General features: G+C 40.3%; 1 protein-coding gene and 1 pseudogene across 2 annotated transcripts in view; one reads left to right on the forward strand and one right to left on the reverse strand.

Annotated features, from left to right (window-relative positions):
* The window catches only part of INO80 (INO80 complex ATPase subunit), a 128473-nt gene that overhangs the window by 23094 nt on the left and 83223 nt on the right, over window positions 1-22156 (reverse strand). For both annotated transcript variants that reach the window (XM_068549560.1, XM_068549550.1), the window contains exons 26-28: window positions 17127-17352; window positions 12880-13007; window positions 3027-3121 (exon numbers count right to left, since the gene is read on the reverse strand). In XM_068549560.1, coding sequence (XP_068405661.1) covers window positions 3027-3121; window positions 12880-13007; window positions 17127-17352 — 449 coding nt within the window. The remainder of the gene's footprint in view (window positions 1-3026; window positions 3122-12879; window positions 13008-17126; window positions 17353-22156) is intronic.
* On the forward strand, window positions 19268-19757 carry LOC137759404 (small ribosomal subunit protein uS12-like; annotated as a pseudogene).

The raw sequence follows: 22156 nt of genomic DNA on the forward strand, positions 1-22156 counted from the left end.
ACGTGTTCTGAATGTTGCCCAGTCAGGACATCCTGGCCAAACAGTCTTTAGTCTCAGTCAGACTCTTTCCTGGAAGGATCCCTCATAAATAAATCTTGTATAAAGGGAATGTAAATGGCTTTTTATAGGAGTTCTTGTTTACTCTGGCTGACCTTTGAGCCACAGGGCTTTCCAGTTGAAACTACAATTTTTTCTTTTGATGTCTTTTCATTAATAATAATGAAAATATTTGGCAAGTCATGCTTTTTTGTTTTCAAAAACACCTGTCTTTTTCTCTATATTGGGCTACTGTTGCCATTCAAATTTGTAAATTTAGATCCCATTTGGAGGGACCTGCCTGACAAGCTTCTAATCAGCGTAGGCACAGTTCAGATTCTATACATGAGAGGTAGGAGATTATTTCCTAGCCACAATCCTAACTCTACCATCTAGCTCATATGTAGGAAGGGAAGGAGACTTTAGTCTGTTTTTTCATTTTACCTAATATTAGATGCAGATGCAGGTGTTAAAATGATTGTTACTCGTTATCTAAATAAAACTCATTGCTCCCTAAGTAATTCTTAGTTGTAGAATTTGGATGCTCAAGTAAGGTTTTCCAGGAAAGCATAAAAACAAGATATTTACTAAGTAGATCTAGTATAATTTAATGGTGAAAATACCCTTCTTTTAAAGCTAAGCTTTTCAAGACTAATGTGTGCCACTGTGATTGCCCAAGTAATCACAAGTTAAATAAGAGATTTTCGAAGTAGTAAATTAGATACATCTACTGATTTTTTCCACTAAAAGGTCACTGTAAAATGTAGTGAGCCCTGGATCTCACAGTCCAGTTTTCTGGGAATTGGTTCAGCTAGAAGAAAAATTGTAGCTCTACCACTCAGAAGCCCAAACTGTTAGAAGTCAACATAATACAGCTCTGATTGGAATCTAAACCAGTAGAATTTTCTACAAAGCAATATGACAATATGCACAGTCTTAAACATTCATATTCCTTTACTCCATAATCTCTCTTGTTTGAATCTATATTAAGAAAATAATCTAAAATGATGACAAAGCTTTGTAACAAAGATACTCAACATTTTAACAACAGAAAGGTGGTATATCCAATGTAATGGAATATTGATCATTAAAAATAATGATTACAATGACTCTTTTTTAATGATATGTGAAGACCTTTATGATATACTGTTAAGTGGAAGAAATGAGGACACAGTCATCTCTACAATATGGTATCAACATATAAATCTAACTACATACACACATCAAAGACAAGAGGAATAAACCAAAATGTTAACAGTGATGGGATTGTGGGTGATTTTTACTTTCTTCATCAAATATTTCTCAAATTTTCCTCAATAGGCATTTTATATAATATACAATGGCCCCAACTGTTACTGGAAAAAAAAAATTAGCTTTGCTATAAATGAGATTCTCAAATGTACAATATCGAACATATTAGTGGAAAAAAATCACAAACAGTAATAGGCAAAAGATCTATTACTTAATGGCTTTTCTTCTAACACACAACTCATGCTGCCTCATACCAATGTGCCCAAATCACTGAAGTGCTGGTATTCCTGGAGAAAACATAGGCACCCTGGGGAAAACATACAGTCTATAGATCTTGTATGTAAGATTCCTGTCATTTGGAGCTCTGAAGGTTGGACTAGATAAGGACATAGTGAAATGTATTTCATTTGATTTCAAAATCAAGAAAAGATAAAGATCAGCTGGTAAACTTTTTTGGGGGTGGGGAGAGGTGCACAGCAGTATGGAGTGCTAGGAGGCACTACTATGATTATACATGTCTCAGTCAAATAATCAATTTAAGAATCAGTCAAAAGCTTCTGCTAGGTAAGAAGCTAAGTTAGGTCATCTACAAGCTGCTTCAGGTAACAAACTAAAAGAGGTCCAAAGCAGCTCTTCCCCTCCATTGTTGGTCAAACAGGCACCCGAACGCAGAAGTAGTTTCAACCTAGGAGTTATTGGTCTGAGTATATACTGTAAACCAAAATATCAGGATGTATCTCCTTACCCATGCTGTGTTATAAAGGACCGTGCAACAGCAAAAATTCTCAATCAGAGGACATTCTATGTTGAACTACGGATTTGTTTTATGCTGAAGTAAAACATGCTTTAAAACTGAAATGAAAGAAACTAAAAATTGCAACCTAAATACAAATGGCTATGTGCTTAATTTTCTACCCAAGAATTCAAAAGTTAAATATTAACAGACTACACAATTAAAGGCCAAAAATTCAGAATTGTTCTGACTTACAGAACATTAAGATCTACTCTATTCCTTAGTTCTCCAGGTCTAAGGAAAATTAAGGGTGGAGTTCAGGAGACCTGTCACTAGTGGACCCTGGCTTTCTCCTTGGAGAGAGCAGTAAGCAGACCCTGCTTATTACAATGAGAACCTGAACTTGGGATAATTACGGCTCTGTAGGCCATCAGCATCCAGCAGGCAGTATTTGAAATTTCATAGGCTCATTATCAGGTGGGAGAAGTACTATAACTGAGAGCTGCCAGATGAATAGATTGCACACTACTGCAATTTGTCATACTGCACTGTACTACTACAATATTAGAGGGAAAGCAGGAAAAAGGAGGTATTTTTCTTTAAACTTATACAAAATGAAATAGGTAAGCAAAAACAAAAAGAAAATCAACTGTAAGTCAATACCCAGAGATAGCCATTGTTAACATTTAGGAATATAGCCTTGTGGACTTTTTTCTATGTACATATTATTCACATAAGGCTCCTGGTTCATACTCAGAAATCATTTCTTTTATTGCCCAAAGAAATGGGCACTGATTTGGCACTAAAATTACCAACTATTCATTTCCTCTCTCTTTCACAGACACACAGGTCTAAACCACTATAAGCAGATCTAGCTACCTCATAAAATAGCAGAGATTATATCATGATTGCTTAACAATCTGAGATGTGTTGGTATTTCTTTTAACTCACCATCTCAACTAGAGGAAAATCAAATGACCATTTTTATAATTCCTATTAACATTACCTGGTCTGAAAATCAGCAACCATGTCCCGCCTCTCTGAGATCTTGGATGAGCCATCAAGCCTCATGTAGGTATGCTTCCTGTAAACCACATATTCCTGCCAATCAGAGTAAAAAGATATAGTAAGTTTGATGCAAATTACTGCATTCTAATTTCCACAAGCATCTACCCACCTCATCCATACTGGGGGCAAGTCATTCTTTCCAGAATGAGAAGAAAGCAATCTCAGAAGTACAGGAATTTGATTCGTAAATGAGTTTATTATCAGTGTGCAAAAATAGAGGGTACCCTGAAGATTACAACGACTCTCAATTTCAACTTAGAAACTGATCTTATTCCTGCAGATTTCTGTAGGTTTTGTAAAAAAACAAACTAAACAAAATGAAATCTGTAAACCAAAATGGCTTTTCAGTCACCAACCAGATGTCTCTCATGGCTATGGAATGGCCAGTTTTCTTTCAGCAACACCCACCCCAATGGGTTTCCCTCCAGCAAATTCTTTCTGACCAAAGTCCTTGAATTTACAACCTAAGCTCCCTTCTCCCAGCACAGCATACATCACTGTTAAGGGAGGCTTAAGCATCAGAATGAACAGAAGACAAGGTAACTTTCCACGGCAGAGAATGTTCTTGGCATTATCTGTAAGAGGAATTAAAACTTTTAAGAACGGAGAAGAGATTTCAAGAGATGCAATAGAGGGGACGTATCTCCGTTCTTGGAAGTTGCAATTCCTCTTACAGATATGTCCAAATGAGCACTGATTTCCTTTCTTTACCCCGATTATATGGATTATGTTTCAAAAAGTCCACTTGCAGAGGGACTGTTACCAAAACCTAATACAGGGACTTCCCTGGTGGCGCAGTGGTTAAGAATCCGCCTGCCAATGCAGGGGACACAGGTTCTAGCCCCAGTCCGGGAAGATCCCACATGCCGCGGAGCAACTAAGCCCATGTGCCACAACTACTGAGCCTGCGCTCTAGAGCCCGTGAGCCACAACTACCGAGCCCACATGCCTAGAGCCCGTGCTCCACGACAAGAGAAGCCACTGCAGTTAGCAGCCCGTGCACTGCAATGAAGAGTAGCCCCCGCTCGCCGCAACTAGAGAAAGCCCATGCGCAGCAACGAAGACCCAAGGCAACCAAAAAATAAAAAGTGAATACAGCTGCCTATTTATAAGAAACACCATGAAGCAGTTTTTCCAGTTCAAAAAAACCTTTTTCCTACTGAAAAAGACTAATCATTTCTACATTTGGGAGATGTTTCTATTAATTAATTTTCTGTGGTCGAATGTTCTTTCATTGTAATAGTCTCATTATGGACCTCTTATACCTGGCTGGGTACTTCAGCACAGAAGGTTGTTACAGTTTGGTATGACTGGTGCAGTGTGTGTGGCAGCACTCTTAGAGCAAGTTGAGATATATATATATATATATATATAAAATATATATATGTGTGTGTGTGTGTGTGTGTGTGTAGGTATGTATGTATGTGTGTGTGTGTATATATATATATTTTTTTCTTCTTCTTTTTTTCTTTCTGTCTCCAGGTGGTTCTTTAAGGGCTTTGGTAATCACAGGGGCGGGGGGGCAGAAAATATTCAGTCAAAGCAAGCTTCACATTTAGTGGTAGAGCCCTATAATGGGAATGGGTTAATGGCAGAAGAGTAGGGGGTGTTTTGGATGAGGAATTCAGGAAAGAAGATGAAAAATGACAGCATGATGATGGTCTTTAGAGGCTCACTATACCTGGGCAGCTAATCCAATCAGGAGATGTTGCCATCCAGAACAATAAAATACCTAGATTATAGAGAGACAGCCCACAGATTTGAACTTTAACCAAAAGGTGGGCTTCCTGCATAGGCACTGCACTCTTCTGCCTTTTGAACCAGAACTTCCAACTTTAGTGACAGGACTGATAAATGAATCTTCTTGTAGATCTTGCTGTTCACATCATTTATATATCAAGGTCAGAACAACATTAGAGATATTAATCCCAGGCCATAATCAAACCAACACTGATCATAGACAACCTGTTACTGAGGCAACGGAAGTGAATCTTTCCCATTTGCTGCTTTAAGCCTTTGCTCTCTCACCCAGGGGAATAGTGGGATTTCAGAAGGCTTAGTTGAGTTTAGATCCTATTTCAGTAAATAGCTTCAAAACAACAAGTAAATGGACATGGAAACAGCAGTTAAAAGCAGGACAGAGGCATAGCTATATCCTGACAATACAGAAAAACATCTATAAGATAAAGACTGAGCTAAAAAGGCAATTCAATATTTCTTTCATTCACAAATTCTGGCTACACCAAAGCTATCCTAGACATCTCTCTAGAACTCTAGGCTATTTGGGAAAGATACTTAATTTAATCAAATGCTCATCCGGAAAGAAAAGCCTTATTTTTTCCAATTGTTAATTTCAAGAACTGTTCCATTCTTAGTTCAGTTCTCCTATGATCCTAAAAACACCTAATGATTTAATATAAAATTTAATTCTATTTTTTAAAATAAAAAGACAAATTTACAACAACAAATGATTTGATAGTAGTCATAGCACTTTTGAAAAGTTAAAAAAATCTATTTAAAAAAATCTATCCCCACTTAACAATCTCTATATCAAAAGGTTTTCTAATATCCGTCTTAAGAGTCTTTCTTAATATATTCTTTTCAAAGCCAGCAGCTGAGACTGGTTAATTAGTAACTATTTGCTGAGTTTTGCAGTTAAATGTCTTTTACTTTTATTTATTTTTTAAACAAACTTTATTTATGACTGCATTGGGTCTTCTTTGCTGCGCACGGGGTTTCTCTAGTTGCGGCCAGCGGAGGTTGCTCTGTTGCGGTGCGCGGGCCTCTCATTGCAGTGGCTTCTCTTGCTGTGGAGCACAGGCTCTAGGCTCGCGGGCTCTAGAGCGCAGGCTCAGTAGTTGTGCTGCGTGTGCTTAATTGCTCCGCAGCATGTGGGATCTTCCCGGACCAGGGCTTGAACCGGTGTCCCCTGCATTGGCAGGCGGATTCTTAACCATTGCGCCACCACTGAAGTCCCTTAAATGTCTTTCAAGGATGGCACAGCATTCTCATTCATCCCCCAATAGTCTGTAATTCACTCCCATGCCTGAGGACCACTGCTGGATGACTACTGCTTGCTGGATGACTTTACTGTGTTTTGTAGGAACCGTGTCATGTTAGCACTCCTGTGCATTAAGAAGGGCTTATGGTACAGAAAGGCCAACCGTTACCCAGTTCTTCCTGACACTTGGCACTCTGTAGAAACCAAGGGCATTTCTAACCCAAGTCTACTTGGGTTATTTAGGAAAAGCTCAGAAAATGATCCATCAGTATGATTAAATTTCTTGGAACCTTGTAAACCAAGAATTCCTTTCCACTTAAAGCAGTGAAGAGAAAAGAGAAACCAAATGTAGACCTTCCTCTCCCGGGAGTCTCATAATTTAGTATCCTCCCTTAATTAAATAAATATGAACACCAGTATTCTCAAGTGGATCAATAACCACTAACCAAAGTAAGCTCTAATTCTGCTTGAACTAATAAAATAAAAATTATGGCTTTTAACATTTGGGAAGTCTTTAGACCTATACAGTTCTAGTAGGTACTATTTTTAAAAATTATTGAAGAAGCCAAAGGGGTTATGGACAAGATGTACTCTTGGCATCTGAGTAGTGATTTTCAGCCGGGATTAAAATTCCTGGGTCCCACCCCCCCAGGAATTCTGACTCTGTAGGTCTGGGTTAGGGCCTAGACCGGTTTATTTTTAAAAAGCTCCAAAGATGATTGCAATAGACACCCTATTTCTAGAGCTGAGAACAACCACTCCAGAGGGAAGGCAGGGCAGGGTCCCTTAGAATCATGCTATCTCAGCATGGCTCTCAGATGAGCAACACATGAAGTTTTGTCAGAAATGCAGAACTGAGGGGCACACCCCATATCTAGTAAATCGAAATCTGCATTTAACAGGTGTGACTTGTAAGTACATTTACACTGTTATAGAACATACCCTTATGCTATTTCTAAAGCACTGGAACACTTTTTTCAAGAAAACTCTTATATGGAATCCCTCTAATATAAAATAGATTTAAAAAAAAATTACTATTCTAGCTAACAAACAAGGGTAGGGAGTCCAGGCCCCACCTGTTTAATGTCTACACCTAGGTCTCCTGTCCTGTACCCAACCCCATCAGTTGAAAAACCACTCTTAGAATACAAATTGAGAAGACAGGTCAGTTCTGGAACACGTCCCTAAGTCCTACCTTTTAAGCAGTAGCATGTGAACAGAGCTATTAGCATAACTCAAAATAGTTTCAGCAAGTGCCTCTCAATCCTTTAAAGTATACTAAATAAAAGCAAACATTCACACACCCAGGGGCGTAATACAAAGGGTCTAGGTTCATCTTGTAGTAGTGATAATGATGATGACTAGCATTTACTGAACATTTACTAAGTGACAATCACTATTCTGTGTATTTTACCTGGTTTTGCTTATCTAATCCTCACTACAGCCTTTCGGGTAGGTGTTATTATTGTCACTCCCATATCTTACAGATGTTAAGCAAGGTCTCTAAAGTGACACAGGCAGCAGGCATGGAGCTAGGATGGGAACTCAAGTAGACTAGATCCAGAGCCTTTAGCTTAACCCCTCCACCTACTCCTTCCCAGATAGAACAGAAGCTCACTACCACGAGCGGAAAAAAAGGGGAGGGAGAAGCCCCACAAGGTTCTTAATATATTATGACTATAACCCCCATCCATCATCATAAAGAAAGGGTAACTGGGCACTTGAAAAAATAAAGGCAAATGTTTATACATCCCTAACGCAAACCTTCCGTTCTGAGACTTCTTCTCTATTTCAAAGTTGTCTCTGATGTTCATTTTAACCCAATTTCACTGTCACAGAAAAATTTGAGGGAAAGACTCAGTATGATCCACAAACCTGCAGACCCAGTGTAACTTTATTTTCCTGGACATGCCCCTTTCCATCTTTGGTGTATATCACCGGCAAAAAGTGAGGCTCCTCTCAATGTCTATTACAACTTCTCTTTTGTCCAAGCAAATTGCACCAAGTAAGTGAAATATGATAGCTATCCTTCCCTTATCTAATATAGAGCCCTCTGGAGCAATCACAAAGCATTCATGGGCCCACCATAACCTGCCTTCACCCTACTTGTTATTCCCCTTTCTTCTATACCATATGCTCCAGTTACACTAAACTACTCCCCACTGCCCAATGTCTTGTACCTTCCCACGTCTGTGCCTTTTTACATCTGGCTTCCTTAGTCTGGAAATGCCCTTTTTCCTCATGGTTGACACTCTATTTAAGTTCAGTTCATATGTCACCGTATGTGAAGCCTTCCCGAAGTGACCCAGTTGGAAATAAATGTATCATCCCTCTTGCTATCTTCAGCTCTGTTTATGCTTTATTTTTGGCATTAGTATCAGGGTACACTTGACAGTTATTTGTGTGAGATATATATATACATACATACATAAATCCTTCACTAGATACATCTCTTAAAGTCAAAGACCACATTTAACTGGTATTTACCTCTGCCTAGCACAGTGCCTCGCTCATAGTAGGCATGAAAAAGAAATGAACTAAACAGAATAAATATAGTGTGGTTGTAAGCAAACACATTTCTTTCTATCACTTCTAAGACCTAATGAAAATGCTAGTTAACAGTGACCCCAATTTGCTTTTCATTCCACGGAGCAGTTTTAAAATACTCAGTTTCCCTGTATGTTCAGAATCACAGCTCCCAAAGGTTACTTGGAGTTCTAAGAAAAGCCAGCCCATAAATGATAGAATGTCTGTTTGGGATGAATCCTTCCCCAGTGAGGCACTTGCTGACTAGGCAAGTTACACAACCCAGTGTCTCATATATCATCATTAGCTATGGATTATCTGTATTTAATTCTGTGTTGCATTATTTTCATATATTGGTGCAGTGCAAGATTTGTCTGGGTTTCAGTACTTAACAATCACACATACAGCACCAGTTGGCTGACCCTTTCCAAGTATTTCTGTATTGCACAGAAAATACTTAGGCTTATTTCCTTGAACTACAGACTCAGTTGCTTGATGCAATAGGAATGAATCTCAAAAGAGATGACTCAGAGATAATGTAAGTCATCTGTAGTGAGTTAAAAGCTCTCTGCAACTACTAAACTATGGGGAGGGACGGGGAGTATCCCAAACTATAGGGTAAAATGGTGGTGGTGGGAAAAGTTTTGTCTGACATCCAGCTGGATGCCACCATCCCAACAGCATAGGGCTATGTATGTCTGTGTCCATAGTACCCCCATCAGGCAACACCCTGTATGTGACTCAGGAAATAAAAAAATAAACTGATAATATAACTTAGTGACCTGTGATATCCTCCCTTATTTATGTCCTTGACTTCTACCCATGGCACACTAAAAATTCCTGGCCCTGGAAATTAAGTAGTCTCCTTTTTAAATCCCCTATCTGGAAATACTATTTGGATACCATGGGACAAGATGAAACATTTCTGAATATAGAATTCTATTTGGAAGAAGATCTGATATATTCACTTGAAATTTAAATTAAAGTCAGATTTTTGCCCAAGAGAAGGAGGCTATCAATCACTTTAGAAAATACTGAGCAAATACAAAGTGCTTAGAACTAGTATTTTTCACAAAATGGAATCCTGACCATACAAAAGTGTGTGAATTTTTACTATCTTTTAGTTCTTCTGAGTCCCAGAAACAGACAAACACATAGCCAAGGCTAAGGCACAGAACAAAAAAACCCCAAAAAGGCTGTTAGATAAAAGAGACGCTGACATGCTCCACAGCTACACAGCAGAGCTTCAACAGCCCCATGTGAGCTCAAATTCCTGCTCTATTGGAAGTTTTTCTTCCATCTTTGATATACAGGGTACAAGATGTCAAGGGAAAAAGAGAATCCTGAAAACATTTTTTTTTAATCTAAAAAATCAAACAAGCAAACAAAACCCACAACACTCTGAGAATGAAGAAGCAAGGCCAAGGGTCAAGGTATTTTTTAAAATTAATACTAGGTCATGTTTTAAAGTGGAACATGACTCTAATGAATGTTTACAATGAAAGCTTCCATCATGAAAGTGACTGAAAAACCCATAATACTCTTTGAAAAGATAATGAAAATAGATCTAATCCTGCACTGTCCTAAAATCCACAGTACATTTACATTTCTATAAATGATGAGACAAATATTAAACATTGTGGGCACTGTAATTCTATGCCCACAAAATATATTTGGAGGACTAAATTCTTGGAATACAAAATGTGGTTCGTTTGAATAAATAATATTAAAACAAATAAATAGACTGAAAAAGAAGAAACTTTAAAATTTAATGTTGAAGGAAGAATAGTATAGTAGTAAGGAAACTAGACAACAGTTTCATTTTAATTCTTCAGTACAAACAGTTGCAACATTTTCTGGCTTCAGCATCCTAGAAGCATGTTACACACATGGCTAAGGAATGTTAGCAGTTGTGAAATTCAGGCTTTGAATTTGCTTTTCCCTAATTTAGAATTCCCCATAGAGCGATGCAACTACATTTAGAGAAGATTCTCAAGCTGCCTTCATTGCTAAGCCTACCCACAAAGTCCACATCCCCTCTAAAAATCCTGCTGGATTATAGAGAGACAGGAAGTTACCCTGGTGGGTAGTGTTTACAGCACTCATCCTGAACAAAACTCATTATCATACTTTGAATTACTTATCTTAGTGATTCTTATGAGTACCTAGAAGTGTGCAATATACAGAATAAGGGACTAAAATGCAGGACTGTGTCACTTAACCTACTCACACTCACCTTCATCTACCAGAGCTAGCTTATTTTTTGGTGGCTCACCCCCTTTTCCTTGGAACTTCCCTTATAATGTGAATCAGCTTTTAGGACTCTATAATATACTGATATATAGCCTTGGGAAAAAAAAAAGATTATTAACTCCCTTACAATATCCTTAGCATATTACCTTTTCTATAATTCTTATCAGTGAAAGATTACTATTTCATCTATACTTTCCTGACTCTTCAGGAAAAGGCAGGTACACTTTATCTAAAAAGAGTCCCACTGAAAGAAAGTTACTCATACATATTGTTTTGGCTGTTGGCATCATTTAGTTTGAACAGAATTTTTTTTTTTTTTTTTTTGGCTGCATTGGGTCTTTGTTGCTGTGCGGGCTTTCTCTAGTTGCGGCGAGCGGGGGCCACTCTTCATTGTGGTGCGTGGGCTTCTCATTGAGGTGGCTTCTCGTTGTGGAGCACGGGCTCTAGGTGCACAGGCTTCAGTTGTTGCAGCGCACGGGCTCAGTAGTTGTGGCTCACGGGTTTTAGAGCGCAGGCTCAGCAGTTGTGGTGCACGGGCTTAGCTGCTCTGCAGTACGTGGGATCTTCCTGGACCAGGGCTCGAACCCAAGCCCCCTGCATTGGCAGGCGGATTCTTAACCACTCTGCTACCAGGGAAGTCCCTGAACAGAATATTAAGGATGCAGGCAGTCCTTTTATTTTGGATTATTGCTGTTAGGACCTTTAACATAGTCAAGATTTACATCAAACACAACGGCTTAATCGCCTCTTATGGTGACTCACAGTCACTTATAAGCATTTTTTCCATCATTTAGAAATAGATGACCTACTCACAATACAAAAAGGCAGAAACTTCTGCCTGTTGACAGCATTCCAGAGGCTAAACACTTTTTATTAAACATAAAACACAGTGATTAAATTGACCTCAAATATTACTTGTTATGTCTCTTGCTAAAAGAAGTTGCCTGATTATTTAAGAGCCTGCCACCGAATTCAGATAAACTCACTGCAAAATTCAGCGAGCCAGCCTTGGCTTCTGAAGAACCTAACATTCTCCCCTATTGCTACCCTTCATTCCTTCTGTACTGATAGAATCTCTACTCCTTTATTCCTAGATAGGGATAATCATGGTCCAATTTCCACTTATTTATTACCAACTAGTCCCTGGAGTAGCAGGGTTAAAATTTAAAGCCTTAAATATGTAAAACACACACAAAAAAATGAGAATATTTATACACTACTGACATCCAGATGCTTCAGCCTCTCAACAGATGGCTTTCCAACTTTCTTGCACGAAAAACTTACTCTAGTGGTCTGTGGTTATTTGTCCTCACTTTCACTCCTCTGTTTATATGTCCATGACTTTCTCTCCCTCAAATAATAAGCCACTACTTCAACAACAAGAAAGCAGAGAGAATGTCAACTCAGAAGTAATAAAAGAAACAAAATCTGCCCTGCACAGTAAGACAGAGCTGTATCTTTCACCATAACCCAATGGTTGTCAACTTTGGTTATATATTAGAATCACCTTGGGAGCTTTTTATCCTAATGCCTAGGCCTCATTCCATACTTCTTATATAAGTACCTCTGAGGATGGGACATCAGTATTTTTTAAAGCTCCCCCAAAAGACTGCAAAATGTAGTCAGGTTGAGAACCACTACACTAACTCAGGATGAATAGCTACTCTCTAATAGAGAACTAATCCCAAATCTTGTTTTCCATACAGAATTTCAGAGGATTTTTCAAGAAATTCCTAGGATCTGATCTGCTTTAAAATTCAGGAATTTCTTCACTAGTAAAGGAAGGGAGGAGGGGGATTCTATTTCACTGATATAAGGAAGGAGGAAGGAGGAAGAAGTCCTTTGCACACTTTCATATCCGCCAGGAGTTGCTTCTCCTCCCCATATAGATGGTCAAATCACGAAGACAAGTTTTGGGTTCCCATTAAGCAGGACTGACATTAGTCATACATCTATGATTCCTGCAATTTAAATGTCAAAGCGTCCTAGTCCCCAAGGTTCTTTCTCCTACCTCCAGCAGGTCTATCATCCTGGTCATCTGGGAGTAGATAAGGACCCTATGTCCTTGAGACTTGAGCCGAGTCAACAGGACATCAAGGGCATACAGCTTTCCACTGTCAGTGATGAGGCTCTCCTTGCCTAGGGAGAAGAAAAGGGGGGAAGTGGGAAATTGTATTTAATTGAAGCAGCAAAATCACTCACTGCAAAGCTGTATGCAGCCAAAATTACTGCAACCAGGATGCCTGTCATCATGAGAGCAGGAAAGTACTCTAGAGAAGAATGCAAAGCACTGTTAAATCATATCCAGTAGTGCTCTGGGAAGAAACATCCTGAAGTAGGGAGGTGTAGGTCCCCTCCCAACTGACAGTTCCCAATCAGACATCTGCTGCTAAGGCATCTGAAAGTTTCCCTGCTCCACATTTTTATTCAAGAGACAGCAGGTATATGTGGACATCTAAGAGTAATATCCATGCCAAACCTGCTGTTAAGTGACCTGAGAAATCTTTTTCCTTTGTTCATCTTATCTCTAGGTATCTGTTTCTACTAGTCCTGTGGCTATATGGTTTACCTCCCCCAAAGGCATGAGAATGTAGAGAAACAAGGGCTGCTCTTGCCTGCCCCTAAAGACACTTGAACACCAAGAAATGCACTAAAAAACAAAAACAAAACAAAAAACCCCCCTCCCTCTTGGATGATTTCAAATAGGTTGGCTGGTAAACGTCATTATCCTAAGCTGTAATTTAATAAAGACACTAGGGCTTATTCAGCTTTTCAGAAAGACTGACTTTGGGTTTCTGTGAAATGGAAGCTGCTTTCACTCACTAATTTGTGCTTCCTCCTTCCTCTTCCCATTAAAAAAAAAAAAAAAAAAAAAAGGCATTTCAGCCAAAGATCTTCAGAGAACACTTAACTCACAAATTTTCATCTTATCCATTCAGTATCATTCAACTCCCATCACATTTCAGGAAGCAGAGTTTCCTGTTTGCAGACTGGTCCATAAACATACCCTAAACAATTGCTGCTACTAGGAGGGGAAGAGATGAAACTTAAGGGGCTGGGAGATGTAAGAGTATGTTTGCAAGTGGCTGTGGGACGCAAAAAGAGAGCCAGAAAGGCTAGAGAGTTCACATACACAGCTAACTACTAAAAGTAAAAAAAGAAAACTGTTAAGAAAAACATACTGTCTACCTTTAGTTTAGGGTTTGAACCTGTGGTTTTTCCTCTGAACTATAGAAGCTGACTGTTGAGAGCAATCCAAGAGTTTTCAACGGTCAGTTCTCTGTTCTCGCCACTATCTGCCAAGTGCACAATTAATTGTATAAACCGAATGAGAACAGATGTGCTGACAGCACCACAACAAATTATCAGCCACTGTGTTTTTGCTACAAAGCTACAGGTCCTGGATGTTTACTCCTCTGCACTGCAGCCTGCCTTTTCCCACCTTCGGAACATTGCCAGGCCACATTTCTTCCTCCACCACCCCCTCCCTGACGCTGTGGCACACACCTTTGTTCAGCCTCTTTGTTTGGTCCTGTTTAGATTATTGAAATGCTCTCCTTGTTGGTCTCCTTACCAACGCAATCAAATGACTGCAGCTGGGACAGAACCGATTGCTAAGCCCTCTTGCTGGCACCGGACAAGGAGGCCTATATAAATTCCCAGTCTGATCAGGCAGCAATGCTTTCGTAACAACTTCAAGGGTTTCTTCTTGCCAATTATCCTTCTCCTTTAATTGGGTTCCCTGGGGTCCCTCAATTTTGATAGCTCCTAAACATTCCCCAAAGAGGTACCAATCAGCTTCAGACAGTAAGTTTCTTTTTTTCTCATTAAAAGCACAGGAAAGTGAAAAAGAAGCTCATATATTTTTCAGTCACTGAGTGAGAGTGGGCAAGCTAAGCGCATCAGATTTCTGCAGCCTGCTTATCTCCTCTTTCCATTCGTATATAGTCCCTCAATACAAATATTTAAGCATATACAAATCTGTCTTGTGTCTGAATATTCAGAAGCTTCAATTCATCTCAAAATCATGATTTAATGGTTTTCACACATTCCTGCTTCCCACATCTACTTTACTTTGCAAGCAGAACGAACTGATGCTAGGATTAGGAAACTCAGAGATGAAGATGTACACTTAGAAGAGAACTCTGATGCACCTAAAAGAAGCAAGAAGTCGTACCTGTTGTTAGCTTGTTATTGTTTAGGTGGGGGAGGTGGAAGTGGATAGACAGAATTTCTTTGGACTTGCCTGAAGGAAAAGGTCTAAGAAGAAAGTGACATCAGCAACAGCCTTAAAGCACTTAAGCAGAAAAAAAGTTTTCTTTCACTGCACACTGTTGCCTTCTGGGCCTGGCATCCATTACCCAATTTTCAGGAGCTACCAAAGTTGCACTGGACAAGAGCACCACCTGTTGCTAAGCAGGGCGTAGAGCCAAGAAGAGCACAATTCCCTAGAAATTAGGCTGACTCTGCCAAGTCAAACCTGCGCCCAGCCCCTTCTTTCAAACAGAAGCTCAAAAAATGTTGAAACGAACAGACCTACGCTACTTTCTTGCAATCTTTCCTACAATCCTACAGTACAATCTTACAGTATTTTCACTTACATACAAGCTCTTACTGACCACAGTGTAAGATCCTGGTCACCGACAAAATGAATGTATCCAATGGCAGTAAAATTAGGGTAACAGATAAAATAATATCTCCTTTTTCCAAGGAGAGGAGACTTTTGAAGGGATTGTACACACTTCTCTTGGTGAAACACAGAGAGACATTCAAGGTGTGAAATCCAGAAGATTTTGGTCAGTCTCTCAAGGAATATAATAAAACCAACCCTTCCCAGGGAAACAGAAAATGTAAAAGTATAGAGGAAAAAGAGATAAAATACAGGTTCCAGTGACCCCTCCAACCCCCACTGCCCTGCCCAGCCAGTCTACCGAGCACAATGGGGGTCAGTGAGGAGCTGGTTGGTTCTCACAGTAAACAGCCAGTGAGGCTGGTGCTTTTTATCGATGCAAAAAGAACTCAGACACTTCCTGCTATTTAAACAAGGTCCATTTTTCTTTCAAAGAACAGGAAAAGCCACAAGAGATTCCCACAGCGCCAGCAATAAGCCTTCTCCTTCTGTACTGGGAACTTAGGAGTCAAAATGAAAAAGGGAGAAAGAAGAAATAAGGTGTTATCTTGCTTCTTTTAACACCTGTGCTCATCTTCTGCCAGGGACTCTGTGGTTTCCAAACCTGCTGGCTTCTATTCCTCTATTCCTACTACTATTCAGGCCCGCTTTACACCTGGGCTTTCCCCTTATTTTCTAACAATATACCTTCACCCACTGCTTTCATCTGTTTTAAGTCAGATATGAGGCCATATACATATTGCTCTTGTACACAAAACGGTATCTTCCAGTTCAAAGCACCCCCAAAGCAACTAACAGGTTGACCCAAAGTCCCTCGACACTTGACAAAGTTAACATTAAATGGAAAAGCCAGGCCTTAAAGCCTAGAACCCAGTTATCTCTTAGAAATAGCAGAGCCTCTCTTCTGAACACTTAACTCTAGTTTACTTCCTTTATGTGCCAGTAAGATGAATATAATCAAAGCATCAGAGAATTTGGACAACTGAAACGAACATGGTAGCTTTAAGCTATCACTCCAGTGTGCCTGCAGGTGTAAGCAAGGAACATAAGCCTATGAACCCTGTGTTCGGTTTCCTTAAAAGTAGTCTCACTAAAGCAAAAATGAAAACCTAGTTTCCTTTCAACCCTCGACCTTGACTCTAGTAGGTCTGGGAATCCGCTAGCATTTTGGCACAAAACACTGTTTTTCTTCTGGTTATCATTCAGATCTCTAGTGCTTCGTGCAGGACACTGTTTATGCTACTTAAACTAGGCTTTCTGTGAGTGACGACATTCTCATTCATTCCACTGGCAATGGCACAAGACGACTGTACTCACTCGACCTGAAGCCTTTCCTACCAAGTTTATTTCCCTACACCCCCCGCCCCCACTCCTAAGAGTGGTATTCCTCTCTCAGCTGTAAGCTTGTCACAGGACAGCATTTAGGCAGAAATCTAAAAAAACATTTCTATTTCCACTCAAGTCACAAATTACTTAAGCATTCTTACCTACAATCACTAAGGGTAAAAGAGGAAATAGAAACATCAAGAACTTTGAATTCTGAATATCTGAAACCACCACATGGAGTATTTTCCTGGTTCTTCCCTTGCCAAAGCTGGGAACATATGCCAAGAGAAAGGAGGACTCACCTGGAATCCTGATGAAAGACCAGCCATTCTGAGGCCTAATGCTCCACAGTCCTCCAGCTGGTTCTGGAAAGAACTGGGACCGTCGATTTAGCCAGTCTGCCGCCAGTTCAGGGGCCCCATTCAACAAACACTGCTTGGCTGCCAGACTCCCTCCTTCCTTCAGCACTCGCCGCTCATATTCTGCACTTCTGTCATTGCAGTAAGAATCCAATGGCACTGCGGTGACCTGCAGTGAAAGATTCACATGAGATGGCTCTTTCACATTTTCCACACCCACTAAGCCTTTTGGGAACTTTGACTCTGAAATCAGACTAATGTGGATAATTCTTAGACTAGCGGTTTTAACTTCCCTGCTCTGACAAACTAACCTGTCCTTAATAACTGACTTAGTGAGCTTCCCCAGGTAAAAAGCCAACCTCCATAACATGAATTTTCAACAAACTAAAGATCCAGAGAGTGCTGGAGTTTGCAGATAAACTGGGATACCAGGTCAGGAATAATTCTATCACAAATATATATATATACATATATATATATGTATCTGATCACTTTGTCATCTCCCTTCATTGCCAGACAGTGCTTTTGGCAAAGTTCTATTAGCCATACACAGGATGGTGAGGCCATAAAGGGAGCTGGAGATAGTCATTATTAAAGAACTAAAGAGTATCCTCCTGGTGCATCTGAAGCTATCTTTAAGGCTTCTGTGGCAAAGCTCCCAAGTTTGTCAACATTTCTATTTCCTCTTCCCTGACCAGGTTACTGACTGACAAACCTAATGGAAGATAAGAGAATCTTTCTTTCAGGCCATAAGCTGCGGGGAGCATTATGGGGTAGGGATTAGAGGAAGCAATTGCCAGAGAGTAGTGAATTCATTTCCTGGCTAGGGCAGAGGCTTTGCACAAATTCTTATCTCACATTCAAATGCTGCCCCCCAAAGGAACAGAAGCCTCCTGCCAATTTAGAAACACAGGTTTTATCCTTCTTTAATGACCTGGGTCTATTCCCACTCTAATAAGCAGCTATGCATTCAGATGTCTGTGAAATCATCTGATAAGGAGTCTGAGGTTACCTTTTGTTAAAATTTGGAGGTTGTGATTACCTGTAAGCCCAGGTTGATAAAAATGCTAAGGTCCCATTATTAGCAGTGAATTGCTCAGAAGAACCATGGAGCTAGACCAGGAGATAGGAAGAATGTGGATATAAGGAGCAAGGGCAGAGGTATGGGAAAGATCAGAACATAAAGCACTGGCTGTACGTAGTTAGGTAGTTCTATTCCTTCTATTATTTATTGGAAGTTAGACATTTAGGAAAATCTACCTTGCTACTAACTTTTCTATTTTCATGCCCATCAATATTTAGGGCAATGGTTGTCAAGTTTTGGTGGGCATAAGAACCTTCTTAGGAGCTTATCTAATGTGCAGATTTTGATCCAGGCCTAAGGTAGGAGTCACTAGTTCTCGGTTTTTAACATGCACCCCAGCATCTCAGGCCAAGCCTTGAGAAATACTGCCTTGGGGTACATAAACAATCAGCTAGCTGACTGTGGGGCTGCAGGTACCTCTGCTGGAAACTGGAGGATACCAAAACTGGAGAAAGAGCACCATTTACCAATAACCAAAGACTACACTACTCTGGCTTACAGATGAAGCTAAATTCATTTTGCTAGGGAGCAGTGCCATCTATGGTCCAGATGCAAAACTACAGTGGGTCACAGCAAGCTGGGCCCCTGGCACTCCAAAACCCAGAAAAGCTCACACATTAAATCACCTTACTTAGTACTAGGAATAGGTTTTGGTAATCTCATACCACATTTACCCACTCCAAAAGGAGTCTGTTCTCTTGCTTCCAAGTTATTCATCTTTCCCACCGAAAGCTGAGCACAGGCAAATAAAGACCGAAACACAAAGCAGGTGATTAAAAATTGGGTCACGACTTCCCTGGTGGTGCAGTGGTTAAGAATCACCCTCCAATGCAGGGGACTCGGGTTCGATCCCTGGTCAGGGAACTAGATCCCACATGCATGGTACAACTAAGGAGCACACATACCCCAAGTAAGACCTGGTGCAACCAGGATAAATTAAATAAATAAAAATGAAAATAAATAAGTTTTGTCTTTCACTCAGGCCCATGGCGCTGGCAGGATGGGCAAGTGTCGCAGTCTTCGTACTGCCAGGAAGCTCCATAGCCACCAACGAGACCAGAAGTGGCATGATAAACAGTACAAGAAAGCCCATTTGGGCACAGCCCTGAAGGCCAACCCTTTTGGAGGTGCTTCTCATGCCAAGTGAATTGTGCTTGAAAAAGTAGGGGTTGAAGCCAAACAGCCAAATTCTGCCATCAGGAAGTGTGTCAGGGTTAAGCTCATCAAGAATGGCAAAAAAATCACAGCCTTTGTACCCAATGATGGTTGTTTGAATTTTATTCATCATTTAGGAAAATGATTAAGTTCTGGTTGCTGGATTTGGTCGCAAAGGTCATGCTCTTGGTGACATTCCTGGAGTCCGCTCTTAAGGTCGTCAAAGTAGCCAATGTCTCCCTTTTGGCCTTACACAAAGGCAATAAGGAAAGACCAAGATCATAAGTTTTGATGATGAAAGCAGGATAGCAATAAATTTCCATATGCCAAAAAAAAAAAAAAAAAAAAATTAGGTCTCTCCCGCCATGGCTTGTCCTGGCAGTAGCCCAGTAGATACTAAACCAGAGCAGACATCTGCCACCTAGGATATGAGTTTCAGAATGTGACAATCAATAGTGGCTATACTTCCACAAAAATGGTTTGAGAAGCAGTGGTCTGAACCACAGAAGCATGACCAGTTCTATATAGCTCAAACAGCAAGCACACTCTTGGATGAGTAAGCATACTTAATCTTTTCTAATTAGAGACTCATATTGACCAATTTTACACTCAAAGATAACTGCTTTTTTTTTAAAAAATCTTATTGGAGTATAGTTGATCTACTATTGTTGTGTTAATTTCTGCTGCATAGCAAAGTAACTCAGTTTTACATATATATATTCTTTTCCATTACGGTTTATCACAGGATATTGAATATAGTTCCCTATGCTATACAGTAGGACCTTGTTGTTTATCCATCCTATATATAAAATAGTTTGCATCTGCTAATCCCAAACTCTCAATCCTTCCCTCCCTCCCCCCTACCCCTTACTTTGATTTTTCTTTTCTTTTTTTTAAGAAAAGCAGAATATATACTGGAATTATATATAAAAACTTTGGGCCCATATTCTCGAGATGAAAAATCAAAAGCTAGAAAATCATGAAGGAATAGGGGGAGAACAGTGACACAGGAAAGAGTGTCATTTCTAGACACTTTTTTTTTTTTTTAACGTTTTATTCTTAACAACCATAGTTATGTCACCTCCCTGCAGCTAACTTTTTTTTTTTTAAATTTTATTTATTTATTTATGGCTGTGTCGGGTCTTCGTTTCTGTGCGAGGGCTTTCTCTAGTCGCGGCAAGTGGGGGCCACTCTTCACCGCGGTGCGCGGGCCTCTCACCATCGCGGCCTCTCCTGTTGCAGAGCACAGGTTCCAGACGCGCAGGCTCAGCAATTGTGGCTCACGGGCCTAGCTGCTCCGCGGCATGTGGGATCTTCCCAGACCAGGGCTCGAACCCGTGTCCCCTGCATTGGCAGGCAGATTCTCAACCACTGCGCCACCAGGGAAGCCCCCAAGACACTCTTATAGTTTAAAAACAAAACAACTTTTTCCAGTTATAAACTTTCACCTATTTTCCAATTTCATTTTGCTGATAGCCTTCCAAGTCCAGGATTAAAAACTAGGAGGTTTGCAAGGCTCAGCTCTTAGTGAAATATTTTTTAATGTTTTGATAAGCTTATTTGGCAGGAGCCCTGGATCAAGATATATACAGAATCATACAGTGTCATGTTGTAAGTACGTAAGCAGTGAACTCATGAGGTCCAAAAGGAGGCAAACAAGTCCATTTCTACTTAAATTGTGCTTTCTAAGTCAGCTCTATCCTAAACAGCCTCCACGCATTCTGCTAACCCCAAGTGGTCTTCCTGATTGCTCAGAAGCAGGGGGAGATGAAGCATGACATACCCATTCTTGCCTCCCCACAAATGGAAATGCATACTCCCTTTAGTCCCACATGAGCAAACCCCTGTTTCTTGCTTCATTAACTTCCTAAACTATAGTATCTTCAGGGGCTGCCTCCTGAAGCATTCAGAGCGTCCTTCCTGAGGACACGTATATTCCTGCTCTAGCTCTAGGAAGCGTGACCGCTCCAAGCGCTTCAGTTTCTTGGTGTGATGAATTCCCAGGCTCTTAGTTTATTAACCCTGCAGAATGATTTCTTAAGCTAATGATAATTCCTTCCTTAGTGACACAGTTCTTCCTGAATTGACCCTAAAGTTTTCACAGCATGTGCCGTGGAAATTAATTTGTCTTAACTCAATGCCAGGGTTGAGGCGTCAAAGGAAATCAGTTTCTCTCCACCGCAGATGGGTTAGAAATCAACATATGATCATTAAAATACCTCATAAAATGTTGCCTTATTCACACCCCCGGCCTGATCTACAGATCTTGTGTGTGTATAAAACATTCAGATATGTTTAAAACTCTTCTTCCTGTCCTCCTAACTATGGGGTGATTACTCCCATTTCAGATTTAGCACATGCTACGTGAAGAAACTCTAGAGACAAACGTGGGGAGAGGGGCTGAACAGGAAAGGGTGCTGGGGAGGAGCCCCTCAGCCAGATGAGAAAAGCTTCCTCCTGCTTCCTGCCTGCCACCACACCTTTAGGCTAACAGTCTTCTTCAAGTTACTATTGTTTTTTAGGGAAACATCAGTACCAGGCATGATAGTTTAGACTTCAGGCTCCTCAGAAACAATACTTAAGTAGTACAGTGGGGGTCTGTATATGTAAGTATGTCAGAGAGTGGGGTTATTCTCCAGAGTGGTTGGCTATCGAGCTCTGAGTGGTATCAATGAAGAATTTTTATGTCCATAAATGCAGTTACAGTCCAGGGCAGTTCACTTTTTACTGGCTC

The sequence above is a fragment of the Eschrichtius robustus genome, chromosome 1, assembly GCF_028021215.1.
Source record: "Eschrichtius robustus isolate mEscRob2 chromosome 1, mEscRob2.pri, whole genome shotgun sequence".
In the NCBI taxonomy this organism is placed as follows: domain Eukaryota; kingdom Metazoa; phylum Chordata; class Mammalia; order Artiodactyla; family Eschrichtiidae; genus Eschrichtius; species Eschrichtius robustus.